The sequence below is a fragment of the Leopardus geoffroyi genome, chromosome D1 (assembly GCF_018350155.1).
Source record: "Leopardus geoffroyi isolate Oge1 chromosome D1, O.geoffroyi_Oge1_pat1.0, whole genome shotgun sequence".
Lineage (NCBI taxonomy): Eukaryota > Metazoa > Chordata > Mammalia > Carnivora > Felidae > Leopardus > Leopardus geoffroyi.
Window position 1 is genome coordinate 1,331,733 of NC_059329.1, and position 22,778 is coordinate 1,354,510.

At 47.0% G+C, this 22,778-nt stretch overlaps 1 protein-coding gene across 1 annotated transcript; it reads right to left on the reverse strand.

The window, feature by feature from the left end:
* Positions 1-8,015: 8,015 nt before the first annotated feature.
* Positions 8,016-21,624, reverse strand: MMP13 (matrix metallopeptidase 13). Its single transcript, XM_045486605.1, has 10 exons — positions 20,041-21,624; positions 19,712-19,953; positions 18,636-18,784; positions 18,350-18,475; positions 16,271-16,432; positions 14,401-14,518; positions 13,250-13,383; positions 12,176-12,335; positions 10,009-10,112; positions 8,016-9,344 (listed from the first exon to the last, which is right to left on the reverse strand). The coding sequence occupies exons 1-10, from the start codon at positions 20,155-20,157 to the stop codon at positions 9,244-9,246; spliced, it is 1,413 nt and encodes a 470-aa protein (XP_045342561.1). The 5' UTR covers positions 20,158-21,624; the 3' UTR covers positions 8,016-9,243.
* Between the last annotated feature and the right edge of the window lie 1,154 nt (positions 21,625-22,778).

The following is a 22,778-nucleotide window of genomic DNA, read 5'->3' on the forward strand; positions in this document are numbered from 1 at the left end:
AAAGACAGGCACGTGGTTGGAAAACGTGACCGCCTTGTGCTTCAGCGGACGGGTCACGGGGCATGGCTGAGCTGTGTGGGTGCAGGAAGATACGGGTTTAGTAAAGGACCAGATGCTAACAGCCCCCGTGTGTGCCCGTCCTGAGGGCTCAACAGGGTTTGAGTCTCAGGTGGGCCGTACCCCAGAGTCGGCGTCTCCGTCACCCCATCGAGTCCTTACCCCTCCTCGGGAGAAATCCTTCATGACCGGCTCATCTCTGTGCAGTTAGAAGCCACTGGGTCTTTCCCCTAGGATAGATCTAGGAAATAACAGGTCAGATTTGAAACTAGCCTAAATAACACATCTAGTTAAAACAAAAAAACAAAAAAACTATTTCCTCCAATAAGCCTTAAGACATATTTCACAGACAAATAATGGCCAAATAATAATAAATCCTTATTGGATACTCTTGCCTTTTGTCTGCATAGTGCGTTTCTGTGCGGACATCCGCTCTCCGTATAGACTGCACGATTGTTCACCAGTCGGTCTCCACCACCGGAGGAACAACCTCACTTTGCCCAGAACCAAAGGGAGGCAGGACTTCTGACTGTAGAGAAGTGGATGATGGGTGTTTTTGTTGTTAATTCCATAGTGCTCCTTCTTGGCAGTTTGAAAATAGGATTTCAGATCCTCAAGAAGCAGAGCAGATCCACCAACACTCATTCAACCAGACCGAAGAGAAGTGGCCCGTACGTTGTGGGAACAGGAAGTGCTGACAAACTGCGGCTGCAAATCCCAAAGTGTGACTTCAGTTCCTGCTCTGACCATGAGCTCCACGTCCGCGTCTCTGGTTTAGCGGGGGCTGTGACTCCGCCACCCACGCCCCCCCCCCACCCCCACCCGGTCTTCCCCGGTGTTCAAGTAGCAGCCTGGTGCTTGTCCTTGCTACGTGCCTGGGGGTCCACGGAGGGCCAGACCAGGCATTATTTCAGTCTGAATATCCGGGATTTAAGTCCCAGGCCTCCCCCAACAGCTGTAGGACTAAGAACAAGGCCCTTAACCTCTCTGTGCTTGGTCGCTCACTTCTAAAGTAGGAAGGGAAACGGAACTTCTGTGACAGTAAGTAAACGAACACACGTGAAACACTTCAACAGCTGTGGCAGCTGGAAAAGTATCAACGTCCGGTACTGTGAGTACAACCTCATTTACGACGGGATGTGCTCTATAGCTGAGACCCGAGAGGCCGAGTCTCCCTGTGGGCTGTGCACCAGGATCCCGGGTGGGTTAGGCACTGCCTGCGTGCACACCGTTTCATAGATGGTACCTGTACCCGTTACAGCACCGGCTCTGGCCTCCCTACTACAGTGTTCCCATCACCCACTCATCCTCCAGAGGTGGGGACTTCATACTCCCATGGCTGTGCAGGTCCCTCCAACAGCCCCTTCGGGACCTCGGGAAGAGCAAAGGGTTGGTAGGCTGGGGTGACAAACTGGACAAAGGAGCTGAGGGCTCTCATCAGTTGGGATTGGATGCGGAATCACAAATCTAACTTGGAAGACAGCAGGCAGCTAATAGAGGAGAGAAACTGAAAGGATGGACAGTGAGAGGCCACAGTCTTCCACGGTGCCGGCCACGTGGCCTTCCCGCGTCCACACGCTTCCTGCCGTGTCTCTTTCACAGCCACTAGGCTACCGAGCACTGGACATGCGGTTAATCAGGACTGAGATGCGCTGTAAGTGTAAAAATACACACTGGATTCCGAAGCCTTCCTACGAAAAACACAATGTAAATATCTCATCATTAATTTTTAAAAATTTTAACTGTATTTGAAATACTGATATTTTGGATATATTGAATTAAATAAAATGTATCGTGAAATCTCATTTTATCTGTGTGTTTTTAATTTGCTTAATATGGCTACTACAAAATTTAAAATTATGTATGTGAATTGTGTTTTATTTCTTGTTGCACAGAATTGCTCTAGATCATGGGTCCCCTGAATTCCCCGCTGCCATGGCCTGGATGGGCTCCTGCACTGGCCCGTTCAACCAGGGTGGGCCCCTCAATGATGTGTTTGTCCCGAGTGCTGGCCGAGGGGCTGCTGCATATAGTGGGTGGGGATGGTCCATAGGGTTGGGCGTCCGTACCTATGGGTTGAGGTTTCCTGAAGTGCAAAACAAAGCCACAGAGAGGGAGAGAAAAGAATCTGCTAGAAAGAGAGGCTCTCATAGATGTCAGAGACAGGTAAGGTTTAAGGTGGTCGTGAGGGCATCAGAGAACCTGGATAGTTCTGGATAGTTCTAGGAGCCGACACTGCATAGCTGGGAGGAGCAAAGGTTGTGATCAGCTTTGTGCTGACGCTGTCCAGAGTAAGGCTCCAGGTTGCGTGCCCGAGCATCGAGCAGGGGCAGGTCTTTGCAGCTGACAGCTATTTTCTTTGTGAAGAAGCTGAGTTGACCTCAGAGAGCAAGAGGGGGACGAAAAATTTAAGACGTTCAGGACAGACCAAACAAAGCTGAGACAGGTGTATGTATTTGTCTCAGTATTTATGTCTTCACCGAAGGAAAAGGCCAACCCCTCATTAATAAATTGGGGGACCCAACCTCAGGGTGGAGGCAAGGACCAGAACTTGAGTTACCCAAGTCTGGCAAATCACGAACAGAATGCGCTGGGCACAGAGTATTGAAAAGTGGGGACTATGGTATGGGGAGTGAAGAGGGGTACGGTGTGCAGCCAAAGTAGGGACCCCAACTCAAGAAGAACACAAAAACCGAGTTGTCAAAATTGGATGCAAAGCCAAAGTTGTCCTGGCAGAGGAAATATTTTGCTGGGTCCCAGGAGGCTGAACTGGCTCTCCCTCAATCGCTCCTGACCAAGGTCAGTCAAGGTCAAATGACCTCGGCTGTGGGGAAATGATGAGCCACAAAGGCTGAGAATCTGGCCCGGACAATTACCCAAGGTCATATAGATACAGCTCCCCTTGAAACATCGCATTACTGGTCTCCTTTCGGAAGAAAGAAGTGTGTTTCGTGAGCTTTGACGAGTCGTGGCTGTCTCCACACATAGCATGCTGGCCCACGGAAGGCGGGGGAATTGACAAGCCGAACGGAGAAAGGGCGGTGATGATTTCTATGGAAAGCCTCCAAGACAACTGTATGATCTTGGAGAGACCATTCTTTCCCTCCGGGCCTCAGTTTCTCATTTGTAAAATGACAGACTTGAATCAGATGATCTAGCTGGTTCCTCTAATTTTTTTCATCTTCGGCAAACAGAGGACACGATATTGTCATATCCCCCCCACCCCCAAATTGGCCGCATTGGAAGGTTTCAGGAAATGTTTTAAACTTAACTGTAAAACATCAAACGGAAACAAGACACGTGTACACAGTGCATAACGCAATTCTAGGAAAATAGCTGACTTATGAGTTCCCTCTCCAGCTAATCCTACAGAAAGTCCCGAGTCCGCGTGTCGCCCAAGTAGCCTGCTTCCATTGCTGCTGCTGTAAAATATGGCCCAGCATTTCACTTCCGCGTGGCCCTGCTTCCTTGGCCTTCATTTTATCTTGCTGTTACTCAAGCCATACATCAGTTTATAAGTTCCCTATGAAACTGGGGACAAGCTACTTAGCAGGGATCTTACCTATTAAGGGATAAAGCCTGATGAGCGGACTCCAAAAAGTGAGCGTGGCTAGAGGCGAAGATTCTGTTCGGTGTCCAGGCCCGCAGCTCAGCTTGAAATGGTCCAGACCAGGACTTTCCAGAAACAGAGCCAACATAAGCATACACACAGTACCCCATGTGCTCAGAGGTACTTAGAGCTCTCAGAATCTTTTTCCCTCTCGTTGCTTTGCCAGCACAAGCCACTGGGGACCCAGCCAGCCGAGGCACAGGCGGGCTAGATCATACGACCCAGGAGGTCCATGCCTTTAACCACAGAAAGCAAGTCCTTTTCAGATACCACTGGAAGGGCCACAGGGGTGCCTGGGTGGCTCGGTCGGTGAAGCGTCCGACTCTTGGTTTTGGCTCAGGTCATGATCTCGTGGTTCATGAGTTTGAGCCCCACACTGGACCCTCTGCTGTCAGTACAGAGCCGGCTTTGGATCCTCGGTCCCCGTCTCTGCCCCTCCTCACTTGTGCTTTCCCCTAAATAAATAACTATTTTAAAAATAATAATAATAACTAAAAAACAAATAAATGAAAACACACTTTCATTACTGATTTTTTAAGTCTTTTTGGCATAGGAGGTAGGGACATAGCTAGGGAAGCTTGGATGATGTCTTGAACTCAACGTGGAGCTCGACAAACAGGAACCGTAATATCTTCATTCCTGAACAACTATTAACATTTAGCAGGCGGATCCGTGTGAACCCAGCTCCGTTACAACCAAGACTTCAGACGCTCAGCAACTGGCTGGATACCGCGTACTTAACGATGTTTCTTGTTCCGTTGACGTGTGGTGACATCATGAAAAGATTGGTTCCAGAGTGGGTTATAATGAATTTTAAACATACGGACATTTTCCTTCTCTGAGTATGTAGTCTTAGGGCATAATTCTGCCCAGCAGGTGGAATCGAAGTGCTCTATGAGCAGTGAGGAATTCTAGATCAGCATTTGGCACACTCCGGAACATCAGGTATGAAAAGTGCAAAAAAATGAGAAAAACTAAGTCATGTGGGAGAAGGAAACTTTGGAAACCTCAAGCATTCTCTTCCTCCGAGAAGTGATTGTCCCAGGTGGTCGGCCCAGCGGTTTGGGGACTTCTTCCTCTTTGCTGCCGGCTGCTTTGTTTCCTCTTTAGCGGGCAGCTCCCTGTTCTGCGAACGTTGTGTATTTTTGTGGTTCGCTTTCCAGTCTACCCTCCAAGGCCTGTGGTGACTCACAAGTCCCGGCTCCAGGCGTTGGCCACAGTCTCAGTGGCTTGGCAGGACACCCCACTCTGACTCCCATCTCCTTGAAGGAAGCCTTGTAGCTGAGGGGGTCCGTGACAGGGGCACAAGCCTTATCCAAAATCGATGGCATTGTGTCAGGAATTAAACCATCGGTGATCTGGCCGTGCTTCTCATCCCCACACTAATCAACACAGCACTATTTTGGTGACTTAATCCAATTACAGTCTTTGAAAGAGAACTGTCAGTGCCACCTAGTGGAACTATTGTAAATCCCACCGCCTCGTGATGAGTCCCTAAAATCAGGTTGTTTTCCGGTTTCAAAACCGTCTGGCCTACGGATTCACGTCAAGAGGTTCTGCAAACTTGTCCCCCGATTATGCGCTACACAGAGTCTCACTAGCCACAAGGCCACTTGAGTGATGTTGGACGGTAGCTCTTACTCGGCCTCCAACGTTTGTGGACGTGATATTGCTTCTCAAGAAAAAGTCGCTTCGGTTCCTCACGGCGTTCACGGATATCTGTGTGCGCAAGCCGGCTCTCTGTGCTTTAGCCAACATATTCTACAGCAGATCCTCCAAGGACCAACCGCCCAACTCATAACGAGCTTCTCTTGAATACCACGCTTACCCCATCGGTAGGCTCCAAAGAGACATTTGGTATTTGGATTTGATGATCTGGCCACGACGGAAGGACACTGATCCAAGTAACACCAATCAAATTGGGAATTTGGAACTGAGACTGGAGCAGAGACAGGAGTTGGGAAATAATCCTGACAGTAGGTCTGTATCGATTTATGTCTATGTATCTACCCATCTATCTATCATCTGTCTATCTATCTATCTATCATCTAGCGCTCTATCTAATCTAGGGAAGAGAAAACATACGAGCAAATGAGGAAGTTTTTTTCTGAAATCAAGTTAAAGATTCTCTTTAAGAATGAAAGGGAAAGAAAGAAAATGACCTTCCATGTTCAGATATGTTTGGGAAATCTTGTTCCACAAACTTAAACAGTTTATTCTCCACGGGACCACTTATAGCCTTTCATACGCCAGCGCGCACCATGAATCTTCTGGAAGAGGGGTAGAACACTGATCTCAAGATCTTTCCAGGAAGCTGGGAGCCCCAGCAACAGTCATGCAATCTCTCAGAAGCGCTGCTCAGAGTGCTTCCTTAAGCACTTCCTGAGGGCCCGTGGAACCCCAGGGCTTACTCACACATAGATTTCCGAATCCCAGGCAGGGTCCCTCGTGCGGCAGGTCTAGGGTGGTGCAGAAGGTGCTTTTCTAGCAAGTTCCCAGGTGATGCTGATCTGCTGGCCTGAGGAACACATCAGAGAAGAACTCTCTAAAGCAGCCTTTCATATTCAGAGAGGAGCTGGAGTGTCCCCCAGCGCGGAGTCATCTGCTGAAGACCGAGTCCGGGGGCAGTGAGTGGCCTTGAACCACACCAGGGCAATCCACTGGCCCAGGACTAGAGAGAGGCCACCAGGAGAGACCTCGAAGCTTCTTACAGAGACAGGTGCCCACCTTCTTCCAGAATAATGTTGAAAATGCACCCACGTGCTCAACAAGTCAGGATTTCCATCAACTGGCTAAATTACTAAGAACTACATAGTCATATGCTGATCCTTAGAATGACCTCCCTGTATTGTTTTTTCAACTAACAGGCCTTAGCACTCCATAAACTTTCGGTTTGCTTGCTTGTATGTTTGTCACAGAGAAACGTGCAGATTCCTCCGTAGCTTCGGGAAAAGTAGGAGGAACAGGGTGGAATCCAGGGGCTCCTTGGCATAGTTTACCCATTGCGGGCTGCGCAACTCATCATAAACACCCCCGTGACTCTCTACCGGGCTCCAACAAGTCCTTTCTAGTCTGGAGGGCTGACCTGGAGCCCTTTCCCTGAGTCTCTTCGCCACCCCAGAGATGCTCGTGCCGGATGCTCTTGGGCGTCTCTTCCACGGGGAGGACTTCCCCGAGCTTCCCTCCTGTGCCCCTTGCCCCATCCATACAGTAGGTAAAATCCCTCTTCCTGGAGAGTCTCTGAGGACTGTGTGTCTTTCCTTTACAGCGTGTATCATGGTTGTATTTCATGCTTATTTGATTAATGCCCATCTCAGCAACCAGACTGTGAGCCCCAAGAAGATAATAAGGTTCTACTCTGCATCGTATCCACAGCATCTACTGAAGTTCCTGACACAGCAGAGGTGCTCAAGTAAGATTTACTGGGTGGATGGAAGGAGGGAAAGGGAGAGGGAGGGAGGGAGAGAGGGGAGGATGGACGGATGGATGGACAGATGGATGGATGGACAGACAGACGGATGGACAGATGGATGGATGGACAGATGGATACACAGGTGGATGAACAGATGGATGACGGGCATGTTCTACTCCGATAGCAAGCCTTAGAAATCAGGAACCCTATGGCGCAGTCAAGGAAGACAAAATGGAGTCCGACTCGGAGGGGCGCCCTGGGAGGAAAGAGCCAGCATTGCTTCTGCACCCTCAGCCACCGGTCATGCTGTCCTAAAATCATTTAACTTACTGAGTTTTGATCGTTTTGCCTCCACAGTAGGATATAAGTTCTTCAGGGGGTGGGGAGCAAGTTTTCCTTGTCAGTCTCAACGTCTCGGCTGCCTGACCTGTAGTGGACCCTTACCGAATGTTTGGGGACGGCTGTGTTTGCCCTCCTCCTGAGAGGCCCCTGCCCCCCGTATTCCCACAACCTCACCAAGTGGCACCGGTCTCGTGGTAGACATCACGACAGTCAGGCCCCAAGAGGTTCAAGAACTTGTTTAGGGTCCCCCGCCAGGGGTCATGGCAGAGTAAGTGGCAGAACTCTGTCTTCCTCGCTCCAGATCCAGGGAGCCTCACACTTCATTCCCAACAGTGCTCTCAGCAGGGAGAGTCTGAGGAACCTGTGCTCCACGCAGGGAGCTGCCCGCCCACCAACCCCGCCAGGGATCTTGTTAACACAGCCTGGGACAGTTCATTCTAAATTCTGCATTGAGTCTCCCTACAAACACACAAAACAAAAACAATGAGCGAACTACATTCACCGAGAGATGGGCAAGAAACAGGAATGATTTAAAAGGACCCTCTTTGTGTGAGTAAAGTCTAAAATTACACCGAAAGGCAAAATACACTGCTCTCTGTTCAAAACATGTTTTTTATTAGAAACAACATAGACGCTTCCTAACACATTCTGCAAATATAATACACTTTATTTTCTTTGCCTGAACTTCTGTGAACAAGATGTTCCTCCCTCGGTGGTCATTCCTATATTCAGTGTGAACTCTGTGCCGGGCAGGGCAACGTGCTGAGGGATCACAGGAATGGGAACGAAGGAGAGAGAAAGCTAGTTCACACCCTCAAGAAGACTGCGGTCGTGGTGAATGCAGAATGCTTTTATTTTGGATGTGTCCGTTTTAGCATACTTCCAGTTTATAAGATATGTTCGAGTCTCTATCTTCGGAACATAGCCTGTGTATCCAAGGTAAACTGGACAATTAAAACAATTATCTGGGCGAAATAGGGCTAAAATACGACTTTGAGTCTTAATCAGATGAGTTATGAAAGAGTGATACCATGGCCTTAGATCATCGTGATAAGAATTTTAATGCTCTGATATTTTTGAGAGACCTGAAATGTTTCGATACAAAGAGAAACTGTCTCTCTTTATCTTCTATAACAGGCAAAAAACGCCTTCTTTGACAGTAGCTCTGGAATCACGGTCAAAGGGAAAATTAAACAGAACCACAGGCACATGTATTATCCTTAGCCTTGGCCTCTGTCTCTCCTCTTGAGTGACTTTGATACGTCCTAGTGTCATGAATGGGGCCATGTACATTCAGATGTTGCCAGTGCAAACCCAAAATGGCTTCTTTGGAAAGTTGCCCTACAGAATCTTTATGGCAGATAGTTCCCTCTGGTTTTTGTCTTTTCTTGGTGCCTTACGCTCCTGGCAAATTCCACTTTCCTACTCTTTGATGCTTTTTCATAAAGATGATTCATTAATTACGTAACTATGATTTACTTCTATACTTTTGCAAAGTTTCCTTATAAATATATTTTAAAAAATGATGCTAACTGTCTCTGACACCCCATATGTCCCATTTCTGCTGCGGGAAGCACCGTTGAGTACGACTTCTGCGGTGCGCAACAATGAGGCGATCCTTACAGAGGATCCGTTCCATCGCTTTAAGATTCACTGTGGTTCCAGCCACGTCTAGCTATACACATCCCACCCATTCAAAGATAAGTTACTGATGCTTGTTCACGGAACGAAGCTTTCCCCTGACACCCCGTCGTCCCCCCACACCCAGTATCACTGGAAGTGTGATCTCAAATGCTCTCCAGGATTTAAATAACAACAGTATTTAACACCACAACAGGGAATTTGCTGGCAGGACGCGAACAATACGGTTACTCCAGATGCTGTATTCAAACTGGATGGGCCCGTTGAAAAAATAGATGTAACCTGTAAGAAAAAGACCAAAAAGAAAATTTCCCCGTCTGGAAACAATAAGGGTTTATGCCAGCTCACGTTAAAAGTGCAACCTGTGGGGTCCCATTTGTTTTAACATGGCAACGTTTATGTTTAAACCCTTCTAATGCTTTACTACGTTGCTGACAGTTTCAGGGAGGAAAAAATGTACAAGGTTTCCCGGGTCTCCTGAGTGGTCACCTTGAAATCGTCACCTTGCCATGAGCTCCAGTGTGGATGCTTCACGTGTCGATATTAGTTATTTAAGTGGGGAAAAATACCCCTTTTCAAGATTAAAGCAAAAGCAACAATATAGTGATTGGGGTCGTTTTCCTTATAAACGACACCCCACTCTGCCCCTGATTTAAATTATGGCAATAATCTTTGCCTCTTGGCACGGTTAAGCACAATTCAAGATAATGTTTCAAGTTCGGCACCCTTTATTTGGAGAATTCGCAGTAATTTAAGCACCGTTTTCATTTATTCTAACTAAGCGTGTTATGTTTTGCTTGCTGCCTGTGTGAGTAGTCACAGTAATTCCTTACCTGCCACACATTTACTAGCACATCTAAGTCCTGGGTAAAACTTCTGTGTAGGGGAAATGATCAGGAGGGGTACAGAAGCCCCCCGTTAAGGTCCGTGTGACGGAACTCGTTACCGTTTTTCTCGTAGACGGCGTCCACTTTATCACCAATCCCTGGAAAGTGCTCTTCGATCAGCCTGGGGGAGCCCTGATCCATGGCGTGGTTGCTGTCATCATAGCTATGTGGCGAGGAAAAGGAACTCTTCAGTAGGTCGTATTGCTTAGAAATTCTCTTAAAAATGACTCAAAGGATATCAGGACGCCTTTCAAAACTGACAAAAGTATTAACATGTTAGGCGCGTTTAAAATATCCGGGAGCCTTTTCAAATGAGTAATTACGATACGGAGTGCGCGGTGAGTGTTTCCTGAGTATTTGCTGACTGGGCAAAGGCCATCTTTGTAAAGACAGTTACCAGCTCGTCTCCATCTCCCAAACGGCATATCTGTTATAAAAGTGGGTTATTAGGAAGGGATTCTTTTTTTTTTTTTTTCTTCTTTTTTTTTCAACGTTTATTTTTATTTTTGGGACAGAGAGAGACAGAGCATGAACGGGGGAGGGGCAGAGAGAGAGGGAGACACGGAATCGGAAACAGGCTCCAGGCTCTGAGCCATCAGCCCAGAGCCCGACGCGGGGCTCGAACTCACGGGCCGCGAGATCGTGACCTGGCTGAAGTCGGACGCTTAACCGACTGCGCCACCCAGGCGCCCCAGGAAGGGATTCTTAAAGCGAAATAAATCCATGCTCGTGCCCTGAAAAAGTGTGTCCTGATCTCCAACCGTGGGTGAGACAATTCACTAAGTTGCAGTAAGGGACGCAAGGATATTGGACGTGTACTTTCGGTAACTAAAAAGTCACAGGGACACATGATGGCACTGACGCTAGGGAGGGGAGCACAGCGCTGCCCCCCATAACTACGGTTCAGCATCCGCCACCCCTGCACGGGCACCCCCACCAGCCACACACATCCTGAAGTCAACCTAGAGCGACCGTCCATCATGTACTACTGTTACTATTGCTGATGAGTCTCTTGTCCTTGAGGGATGTTCCGATTGGTGAGAGACCAGAGCCGCTGACCTATGGAGACGGCTAGGACCTGGGCACACCGCAACACTAAGCAACAGAAGCTAGGCATCGTGACGAGGATGCAGAAAGTGCCATGAGAGTACACGAGGAGGGAGAGAGCCTCAAGGGTTCCAGAAAGACTTTGAGGTTAAACGGTATTTCTGGTTAATTCGAAACAGTGGGTAGAGTTTCAAAAGGGAGACATGCAGGGAAAGACCCTCCAGCCAAAAGGGGGGATGAGAGCACGGTGCGTTTGTGATCTGGTGAGTGATACGCCCTCACTGAACCGCAGACCTTGTGTCGGGCATGGGGACCGGGACGGCAGCACTAGGAGAACTTTAGAGAGTAGTGAATGTCACTGTCAGAAATACAGAAGTCAAACGGCAAAGAGGACATATACAGGGAATGCGTGTGTGTGTGTGTGTGTGTACGCATCACATGTGAGTCCAGATAAAGTAGAGCTACTGATTTAAACATTTTAAGCATGGGATCGCTGTGAGATATGAATATTCTCTCTCTCTCTCTCTCTCTCTCTCCATATATATATATATATATGGAGAGAGAGAGAGAGAGAGAGGCATGCCTTAGCCAACCAAAGACATCCTAAAATCATATATATATATATGAAATATATATATTTTCATCTATCTACTTATCTATCTATATCTATATCTATATCTATATATCTGTCTATCTGGCTCTAGAATCTTCAGTGTTGCCAGTATCAAAGCTGCCTTGATATCTACGTATGTTCTAAATATTCTAACTCCACCTGTCCTTCAAAAAGGGGCTGACTTCAACAATCGTAGGCCTAGCAGCTTCCTGGCCAACCTCCCCTTGTGTCTGGGTGAGCAGACACGAGGAAGGGGCGGCCTTCTCTCTCTCGGTCTTCTCCTCCACCCGCTCCTGTGTCTTCTCCGGCCACAGAAGGTGGAGCTGCCTGTGAATTACAAGCTGACAAGGAAGAGGAGCCAGGAGAAAGACCAGTGAGAACAAAGAGGTCCAAGTAAAAGATGGCTTCAGCAGGGCTGAGGTACAACAAGTGGCCAAGAGAGAAAAGAACGGCTCCGAGGAGGTGGGCACTGTGCGTATACATGTGTGTTTTCAAGAGCACGGAGACGATTAAATCCCTGCCAAAGGATCTGCCCCCAGGCAAATCAGGAAACATGACGGCCATACCTCCAGACCTGGTTTCCCGAGAAGAAGAGCGTCTTCCCTGTGTCCTCAAAGTGGACAGCAGCACTTATCTTTTTAACATCTTTTGGAAATCCCAGTTCGGATATTTTTTTGGGGTAACCTTCCAGAATGTCATAACCATTAAGAGCCCAAAATTTTCTGCCTAGAATAAGTGAAAGAATGGTTTTATTATGCAAGGGAATCTATTAGGACACATTATGTAGCTACGTACGTTAACAAAGAAAGACTCATTTTCTACATTTACAAATAAATTCGCATTTGTGGTCACCATGTTTATGAAGCATAGAAATAAGAGCATTTGTCAAACAAAAACAGGATCTAAGATACTAATGTCCTAACTCTGAGTATAATTAGCAATGAAACCCCATCATTAATTGGTTATTTATTACCTTTGAATGTTAATCTGGAGTTGGGTGAAAAGAACATTGAGATTTCTTCGTGAATAATGGTGGGAACAGTACATTAGATTGAAAGCTCAAATATTATACCAGATAGAAAGTTGTTACTTCCTTCTCTTAAAAGTGACTTTATTAGAGCGCTAATTATAATGGTCAAGCAACAGAAACAATGTTAGTAGAATGCTTATAGCCTTTACAGATGATGATCACGAAGACAGAGTAGCAGTTTGGAAAACTGTGATTTTATGTCAAGGGAACAAGTAAAATATTAAAATGTACATACGCTATGACAATAAATATTCAAAAATATACACTACCTATGGCGAAGAACTACTAAAACAAGTAAGGAAATGAAATAAATTGACTTTTCAGAAGTGGGAATTATGGAAAATATTTTTTCCCATTTTTCTGATCAGGTTCGCTCAGCAAATAATTTCTAAGAGGAAATAAGAAAAAACTGGCATGATTGCTATAAAACAAACAGTAGATTTGTAACGATAAGTAATACCGCAGACTTTTCACTTGTCGCATTTGGGGACGCTTGGTAGAAAGGTTCCAGGCACGTTCGGCTTCCTATTTTGTTACCGTGGGTTCTTCTTTGGGGTACTTTGGAGGAGGGTCATCAGGCTCCTCCCTGCCTCACTGGGGAAAGGCTTACCTCTAAAGATGAAGATAAGGTCACGGGAGGGGTGCTCGTAGGCGGCGTCGATGCGGTTGGGAAGTTCCGGCCAAAAGGATTTTGTTAAAAACAGCTCTGCGTCCACCTGCTGGGGGTGCAGGCGCCAGAAGAATCTAACGGAAAAGGAGAAGCGCACAGTTTGCTGTCACAGTCTTGAAGTGTAGATATTTCTGGTCCTGCGAGCCGTGACCCCCCCCCCCCGTCTCCACATCCACACAGGGAAGTTGGGGCGATCATCCCCCTCGCTTGTGGACGTTTCCCTTCCGTGCCAGCTGGAAAAGCTGCTGTCTAAAGTAGGAAGGTTTGAAATCTCACAGACCCTCGAAGGCCCCGCGGCCTTCGTGAGTTACGGCCACGCTTTGCTCAGTTTGGCAAATGGTGCAAGTGGTGAGCGAATGCGCCAGGCGCGGTGTTAGGCTCTGGAAAGAAACCCGGGGTTACAAAAACTATGTCTTCCAAGATTTTGTGGCCTAGACACAGATGCCTGAGAAAATGCCTGGGCCACAGTGTAACCAGAGCTCTACTAGGGGAGGTAGGAAGGCTATTGGACCCCTTATTGGATAAGGGATCGGTTAATTGATGGATGAATAAATGAACAAGTTAACAAATCAGCATATGAGAACAATGTTCTCAGGTGAAGTTAAAAATTCATTGTTCGCTCCCCACAGGGAGGTCTAGGTCTTAAATAACTCGCTCTCCCAAATTCCCACATACGTTACCAGAAAAAAAAGTCTTCCCAAACCAAAAGGAATTCACGTGGACACTGTAACCACTTACTAATACAGGGATTGATTTCAAAATGCGTGTTTTTAAGATAAACAACCTGGCTTTCTACATTTACTTGGTTATCTTTTCAGGAACGAAGGTAACCAAAGTCATAAAGAGAGGCTGCGTTAGGCCAAGAATCCCCCTTGAAAAGTAAGGTGTGTATCTATCAGTCGTTCATTTCATCCGAAACACGTAAAAAAAAACACCAAAAACCGAAAAAGAAGAAAACCAAACTGCCCAAAGATGTCGTATTTTCGCTGTCAACTTCACGTGTGGAAATCTGCCTGGGTGTGTGGCAATGCACGGGTCTAGCTGATGAACGTCTGTGACCCGCAAGTTGTGCAAACTAGAATCACAAGCACCTGTCTTTAAAGATCATGGTCTCTCCTCGGAGACTGGTGATGGCGTCGAGGGTCAGGGACGGGTCACATTTGTCGGGCGTTTTGGGATGTTTCGGGTTGGGGTCCTCATCTCCCGGGCCTGCAGTCGTGACACAAAGGGCAGAAGCTGACGAGGATGGCCTCTCGGATGACCCAACCCCGCTAACACACAGCAGGCGGGTCCCCTCCAGGGAGGGCGACAGGTCCTCAGCCTCTGCGTCATGATGCACACACGATGTGACCCTGCTCCCTGCCCCCACTCTTGCGGCTCCCCCTGCTCTCGTCCTTCCAGACCCCTGGACACCCTTCTCAAGTACAAGTTCAGGTTTGAGGCTGGTGTGAGGGATGGGTGGGCTGCGGGAGGGCACCCTCCGCGGCCTTTGCCCCAGCGGCAGACGGGCTGCTGCCGAGAGACACATTCGAGCCACTCCTGGTGGCTCGTCATCCCCGAGGGAGCCTCGCCCCAGCTGTCACCTGCTGACAGCGTCCCGAACGCGCTGGCTGCCTCCCCAGTGCACCCCAGCACCGCTCTGCATGCCCAGCCAGGCTCCCCGGCCACACTCGCGTGCCACGAGCGTGTGGCCCCCGCACCCCCCGGCTGACGCGCGTGCCGGGCACAGTGACAACTCTGAGCTGCCTTCTCCCCACTGAGTTCATCCTTTGCCCCATCAAGCGCCTCACTCCCAACCCTGGAGAAGTAAGGAGAAAGGCTGGCCCACGCCCACGCTGGCTGCCCCTGCAGACTTGAGCGCACAGGGGGAAACAGGAAGTGTCCCGAGCTCTGTGCTCAGAAGCGTTTACACCGACGACCCTCCACTGCGGCTTTAGCCCTCTTTTTTTTTTTTTTTTTTAATTTTTTTTTTAACGTTTATTTATTTTTGAGACAGAGAGAGACAGAGCATGAACAGGGGAGGGGCAGAGAGAGAGGGAGACACAGAATCGGAAGCAGGCTCCAGGCTCTGAGCTGTCAGCACAGAGCCCGACGCGGGGCTCGAACCCACAGACCGTGAGATCATGACCTGAGCCGAAGTCGGATGCTCAACCGACCGAGCCACCCAGGTGCCCCGCTTTAGCCCTCTTTACAGTAGGGAAGTGTGCTTGTTTCGGGAGAGGTTTAATTACTTGGTAAACGTGGCTGAAAATTTGGAAGGAAGAAAGAGGAGATTCTTACGACAGTCGCTGTAGATGTTGGTTAAGTCACCACAGGCCACTTGAATGGTTTCTATGGTGGCAAACTGAAGGGGCTGAAGGAACGCCCAAGATTTACGGAAGCTGGTCAAGACCTCACTGTCACTCTTGGCCCCTGTCCTGCAGATTCTCTACTTAAGCTCCGGGGCTTAGTTGCTTCATTGGCCAAATGGGGAATTAATTAAATATTTTCCTTCCTTATGTCAGAGGTGTCTTAAGGGTATCAAAATACAAAATACAAGTAAGAATCTGCAAAATCTTTGGAGACTAGAACACTTTCTACTTGAACAGGTAGTCTGATTCAGAAAAAAAAAGAAAAAAAGGGTATGTTTTTCCAGGTTCTAATAACAACCAGGAGGTGCCTGGGTAGCTCAGTCAGTTAAGCATCCGACTCTGGCTCCGGCCATGATCTCACGGTTTGTGGGTTCTGGCTCCGTGCTGACAGCTCAGAGCCCGGAGCCTGCTTCAGATTCTGTGTCTCCCTCTCTCTCTGTCCCTCCCCTGCGCGTCCTCTGCACCCCCTTTCTCTCCCAGAAATGAATAAACGTTAAAAAAAAAAAAAACAGAACCAGGACAGTAATATTGGTCATGAGAAATTCACTAGTGATTTTGAAAATAAGTGCCTATACCTATTCTGTTTCTAAACTGATAAATTAAGAGTTACCATAGAGAGACTGGATCCCTTGTACGTCGTCATCAGGAAGCATGAAGTGGCTTTGGCCAGTGTAGGTGTAGATGGGAAACATGAGCGCTCCTGGGTCCTTGGAGTGGTCGAGACCTAAGGAGTGGCCAAACTCGTGGGCAGCGACAAGAAACAAGTTGTAACCTGTAAGGAAACAAGGAAACGATGAGAAAACCAGGTCGTCTGATGACCAGTGGACAGAATGCTATTTTCTTCATGTATTTCTCTTTCTTGGTAATTTTACCGTCTTTTTAACATTAATATTCAGTTGGTTGAAGGAAGATTCAAAATATGGATTTAATCCTTATAAAGATTTGAGTGTTTTCTTTGATTATCGCCGCCTACATAATTAGAGTATCAACAGATTGCTCTCGAATAAGTAGTCATCGGTGAGGATTTACTGCGAAGACACTAAAAATCATTGTTCTCTCAGGCCAGGTGAGGAAAGGGGACAGTGGTGGCCTTAAAGGAGGAGTCACAGGAAGTCACATAGGGCGGTACAGATCAAGGGTGTTTCTAGAACATCATCAGAACAAGAGGCACCATGGCAAGGGATGACGGCCAAGTATGGCGGATGCACTAAATAGCGTCTCTGGGAATCTACTTGGGAACAAATCCCAACCAAACGATCCTTTCCAGAATGTCTGTAGACGCTACAATTTAAGAAATACAGGCCCTGGAGACGATCGGTCCGCTGTCCCCTATTTTAGCAGGCCACTGTGTCATGGTTTCTACGTGACTTCCTCTAGTCATTCTTTCTGCCAATACCTGAGCCTCTTCGTACTAGTATTTTAAACTGGAAAATATATATAAAAGGTTGGAAAAAACACACGGAAGCTGGAGTCGGTGGTTTCAGTTTGACCTTGAACACCACTTGCCATCAGAGCCTGTACTCGAAGAAAAGGTACAACCAACTCAGTAACACGTGCAGACCGTAGGAGCAATGAAAGCTCACGTGATCCGAGTGACAAGAAATTCTTCACTGAAACGACCAGCGGTAGAGCCATTCCTGGCCTTCCCATGAAACATTAATCGTGGTTTGTGTGTGAATATTTTCCTTCATTTCAGCTAAATATTTCAAACCCAGGATTTATGCAGGAACCCAAAACTCGGGTTCAGTGTGGTTCTATCTTAACAGCACTAGATGTCATTCTTTCTGCCTAAAATCCTTCTTACCTGTGTAATAATTCAGAACACAAATATGCAAAGTCTCACCTTGCCTTCCAAAGATAGCTTGGAGGCATTGGAGCTCAGGCATTGGTCGGGCAAGGCCCAGTTTTACTCTTTGGAAAAACAATCCATCTGATTTAAGTGAAGAACTTTAGCCTCTATGAGGACTACCTCTAATTATCACAACCAACAGTCAATACAGCTCCATACTTAAGTCCTAGTTGGAACAATCTGGCTTTTCTTCCTAAATTAATATTTTGAATTCTTTTCAGTTTTGAAGATTCAACGACCGACTGAATTCATTCAACAATGGGTTTCACTTTCCTCTTACGTGCTCTGTATATGTATCTGTTTCATGCCGTTTCGAGTAAGACATATCTCGATCTGTTGTAAGGGTGTTTGTAAAATCAGTGACAAACACATGTCTCAAACAAGTAACGCATATAACAGAAGACAGAAAGTTGACTTCACTTGTGCTATTTCTGTCAAGGAAAAAAAAAACGATTTCGACTCACATCCAACTCATCTATGACTTGCCTATCCAGCCCTAAGAGTTTTTAGGTACGTGTTTGCAACAAACTGTACCTCCTTAACATGCTGAAAGGTAATCTGTAGTAACACCACCTTGGCTGACAGAAAGACATGTTGGTCCTAATTTCAAGTTACTAGTATCCCTCAGGCCACTAAACCAAACCGCTCACTTCTAATATTTCACACAGGTTTGTAGAAATGTCGCTTATAGAGACTAATAAACATAAGACACATTCGTAATTGTTTTGAAAAAGAGAAGCAACTATCAAATATAATTTACGGTGCGCTCCGTAATTTCTTGTCAATGGGTCACTGTCTCATCCAATCGTAATCGTGACCTATCTTCATCAGAAATATTACCTTTGGAAGTACTCGTCCATGTTTCGTCATCATCAAAATGGGCGTCGCCTCCATAATTTGGCCCAGGAGGAAAAGCATGAGCCAGCAGACCAGAGGGTCCATCAAATGGGTAGAAGTCGCCATGCTCTACACACAAAAGCAAGAGTTCGGAATCTAATTATACCCACTAGTGCCCGGCACAATGCTGGGTGGATTCTGTAAAAAGTGATGAATGACCGAAAGGAGGGAAAAAAGAATGGAGACAAGTAAGGAGCAGCGTGTGAAAATGTCTCCACAATGTCATCACCTTTAGTTCCAAAAGAGATCATGATGTCGGCAGTGCCGTCATGGAGTCTGGTGAAGTTCAGTGGTGTCACATCAGACCAAACTTTGAGGGCTTTTTTGAATGCCTTTTCGACTTCAGAATGAGTCAGATCAGGGGTATAATTCACAATCCTATTTAACAGAGAAAGTTTCGATTACATTTCTGGAAGGCAAAGGGTATTTGAGAACATATTTTCTTGGAATACTGCTTTTTGACTCTCATGCCATGCCTTCTCTGAAAGTTCTGGTAGAGGCCCATCATTTCAAAGAACTTAGCAATTATGAGCCCATACAAAGGTAACAAAATGAATTCAGTCAGACATTTGACTATCTCCAAATATCTGACCACTTGGAATCTTGCATTTAAAGTATTCACATATTTAATTAAAATTTTTTTTTTAATGTTTACTTATTTTTAAGAGAGAGAGACAGAGCATGAGCAGGGGAGGGGCAGAGAGAGAGGGAGACAGAATCTCAGCAGGCTCCAGGCTCCCAGCTGTCAGCACAGAGCCCGAGGCGGGACTCGAGCTCACGAACTGTGAGATCATAACCTGAGTTGAAGTCGGACGCTCAACTGATTGAGCCCCCAGGCGTCCCAAAGTATTCATATACTTAATAAAACTTATACTGAATGATACAAGTTTGCAATTGTATCGCTATACCCCAAAAATGCAATAGCTCTGTGAAGTTCCTAGAGACAGCAGGACTCTCCACTTTTAAGCACTATTAGTAAATATGCCTGATGTAGTACATTTGCAAATTTTATTAAACCTACTTTTACTTCTAATTTGATCTCTTTTCTAAAAAAAAAAGTACTTTGAGGTTTTTAACATACAGTAATGCTGGGTTAACGAAACAATAATAGATGTTAGGGGACGTTCTCACCAATAGTATTAACGTCATCAGTGGAATTCTGTAACTTCTAGTTAAATATTTAAAGCCTATCTTTAAAAAACGGGACCAAACATGCTCTGCCCTCTACAGCCTGTGCTGAAAATTAGGCATTTCATACTGTTTTCTAAAGTAGCAAATCTTAAAGCAAGATAACCTCTGACGTACCTGTAGGTCAAGTTCGTCTTGGACCACTTGAGCGTTCGGGGGAACACGTTGTACTCGCCCACATCGGGGACCCCACATCTCGGTTTCTTCATGATGTCTAAGGTGCTGTCATCGAGCTTGCCGGTGACCTCTAAGCCAAAAAAGGCTTGCATTTCTCGGAGCCTGTCGGCCACGGAGCTCGTGGCCGCTTTCTTCAGGATTCCGGCGGGATTCATCGGGTAGTAGTAGGATTTCAGGTAGCGCTGGAAGAGAGAACAGAAGCACCTGCTGGAAAAGGGAGGGGCGCCGGGGAGACGGGGCGCACCGCTGGGACCGGCCGGACACTGTACCTCTGCCAACTGGAAGTCTTCCTCGGACAGGTCGTCGTCACCCTCGCTGGGAAGGGGCAGGGACCGACAGCGAGCCCAGCTCCAGAGGAGGAGGGCGGCGAGGAAGGCCCGGTGCATCCTGACGGCTGTGCCCGGAGGCTGCTGGCCGCCCGCAGACGCGCACCTTTATTTTATAGACCTGCAGGGGTGACTCATCGTCTGAGGACACGCTCCGCTTCCTAGGGAGCTGAAAGTAAACATGCTTACGGGGCGACTTTTCCTTTCCTCCCAAGAAGTGTGGTTTGTGGGAGAATTTGAGGGAAATAGGAAACGAGGCCATCTCTCATTTCAGCAGGGGCCCAAAAACCATCTGGCCAAACAAACGGCCTCAGCACATTTAGGGATGCTGTGGGAAGAAACAGACTAGTGAGTTGTTCACTTCACTGGGAAAAAGGTTGTTCCCTCCGTAGGAAAGCAGCCACTTTTACTTTTTTTGGAGAAGAAAATCAAGACGCTGCCCTCCTTCCTTACAGGCACACGGAGTCCTGCTTCTACAGCATCTGTACCCCTGTCACCTGCAAACGTCACTGTCCCCAAAGCAATGACAGAGGGCAACGCTGTCTACCTGTCTACCAGACCCACGCTCGGAGCCCCGGAGGCACCAGGGGACATCCACGGCGTTGATGCGACGGTTGAAATCTAAAGGCTCTGGTGTGACCCCTGACAGACGTGGAGTGCTGCCCAAATGCCCGGCAGGTCCAGGACGAGGGAGGAGAAGATGCTGGAAGACAGCGTAACGGCTACCACATATTGAGGGATCACCACCCGCGAGGCTTAAAAGGCATGATCTCATTTAATCCGTATGACAGCCGAGGGAAGTAGGGACCGCTGGAAGGCTTGTTTCCACCGTACAGATGAATAATCTGAGACACAGACAAGTTAAATGCTTGCTTTGGGTCACAGAGTTAATAGACGGTCCTCTCGGCATTCCAATCCAAGCCACTAGACTCAAGACTTCGTGTTCTTCACCACCATCCAGCCCGGCCTCTACCCCATTAATTCTCAGAAACCGAACTGCTTTGTTCCCACATGTCTGGGAGTATCCAGGAAAACCGGGGCGGGGGGGGTGGCTAGGGAAGCTCATGGCCATGGTCAAGTTTCTCAATTTTTATTTTTAAGCTTGCACAGTAGAAGTGTCTTAGGTCCAACACTCAGGAAAGCCGTCCACGAGGCCTATTTCTATTATCCCCTTCAGAACCTCACACAGCGAGTTCCATGAAATCAGAACGCCGTCTTTGGTCCCCCGGCGATGTAAATGGACGGAAGAATATGAGTCATGATCTTCAGATCGAATGACAGAAATTGATGCAAGTTAATTTAAGTGACCAAGAGTCAGGGCTCAGGTCCGGAACAGGAAGAGAAAAAGAAGGAGCGTGAATACAGATTCGGGTGGGTCAGGAAGGGGCACCCGCGTGTGGGTAAAAACGCCATCACCTCCACTGGCCGGTACCTCAGGGTGAGCAGAAAGCCTGTGAAATGTGGGCGATCAGTTGAGGAATTTTTTTTCTTTTTTGAGAGACAGAGAGAAAGTGCATGCAAGTGAGGGAAGAGCAGAGAGAGAGAGAGAGGGACAGAGACAGAGACAGAGACAGAGAGAGACAATCTTAGGCGGGTTCCACACTCAGCACAGAGCCCCACGTGGGGCTCGATCTAATGACCCTGGGATGATGACCGGAGCCAAAATCAAGAGTCAGATGCTTAACTGACTGAACCACCCAGCTGCTCCACTTGAGGGAAATTTATGCTTTCCCCAAAACAGAGCCAAATAGATCCTTACAATAAATATTTCTAATGAGTCCAAGATGAGGTTTGGGCTCAACCAGCAATGCAAAACAATAACCTCGGTCTCTTTGCAACAGCTTATTTTAGATTAAGTGATAATTATCCAAAGCTTTGATTCATCTACTAAGCGTCTAGGAAATCAGTTCATTAGATACCATTTATTTTTACCAATAAAATAAGGCTTTTCAAGTCTCAGATATTTAAAAAGAAGCCCGAAAGACCTCTGGAAACAAATGACATTTTATGTAACATGTGGAAGGGGGAGAGACACATCACAGGTTCTCATATACGTGTAGACATGTTGCCACGTTAAGCTAGAATGTTTTAGTACGTAGGGGCGTCTGGGTCGATCGGTTAAGTGGCCGACTTCGGCTGGGGTCATGATCTCATGGTTCATGGGTTCGAGTCCCGCCCTGGGCTCTGTGCTGACAGCTCGGAGCCTGGAGCCTGCTTCAGATTCTGTGTCTTCCTCTCTCTCTGCCCCTCTCCTGCTCATGATCTGTCTGTGTCTCAGAAATGAATAAACGTTAAAAGTAAAAATGCAGAGAGTTTTAGTCTATAAGCAGTGAATCATGGGAATCTACCCTCAAAACAAAGAGCACACTGCATACACTGTATGTTAGCCAATTTGACAATAAATTATACTTTAAAAAAAAGAAACAAACAAACAAATAAACCAGAATGTTTTAAAAAGCCGCTTTAGTTATTAAACCAGAGACTACTGATTGGGCATCAACTCTGCGGGATACCGTGCTAGTCCCTGCGAAGGTAGAATGAAGATTAGAGCCTTTTTCTTGGGTTAATTACAACATTACCTCCCTGCAAAGACACATTTTTTAATGGGAAATGACAATAAGTAAATGTCATGGTATTTCAACTTCACAAATAATGCTAATTACAAACACGTTAGTATTTTA

Bases quoted from the DNA above. Each gene is read 5' to 3' on its own strand.
- MMP13 (XM_045486605.1), bottom strand. From the start codon at position 20,157: ATGCACCGGGCCTTCCTCGCCGCCCTCCTCCTCTGGAGCTGGGCTCGC. The intron at 19,954-20,040 runs GTACAGTGTCCG...TCTCTCTTCCAG, and splicing joins AAGACTTCCAGTTGGCAGAG to CGCTACCTGAAATCCTACTA. The intron at 18,785-19,711 runs GTACGTCAGAGG...TCTGTTAAATAG, and splicing joins AAGACGAACTTGACCTACAG to GATTGTGAATTATACCCCTG.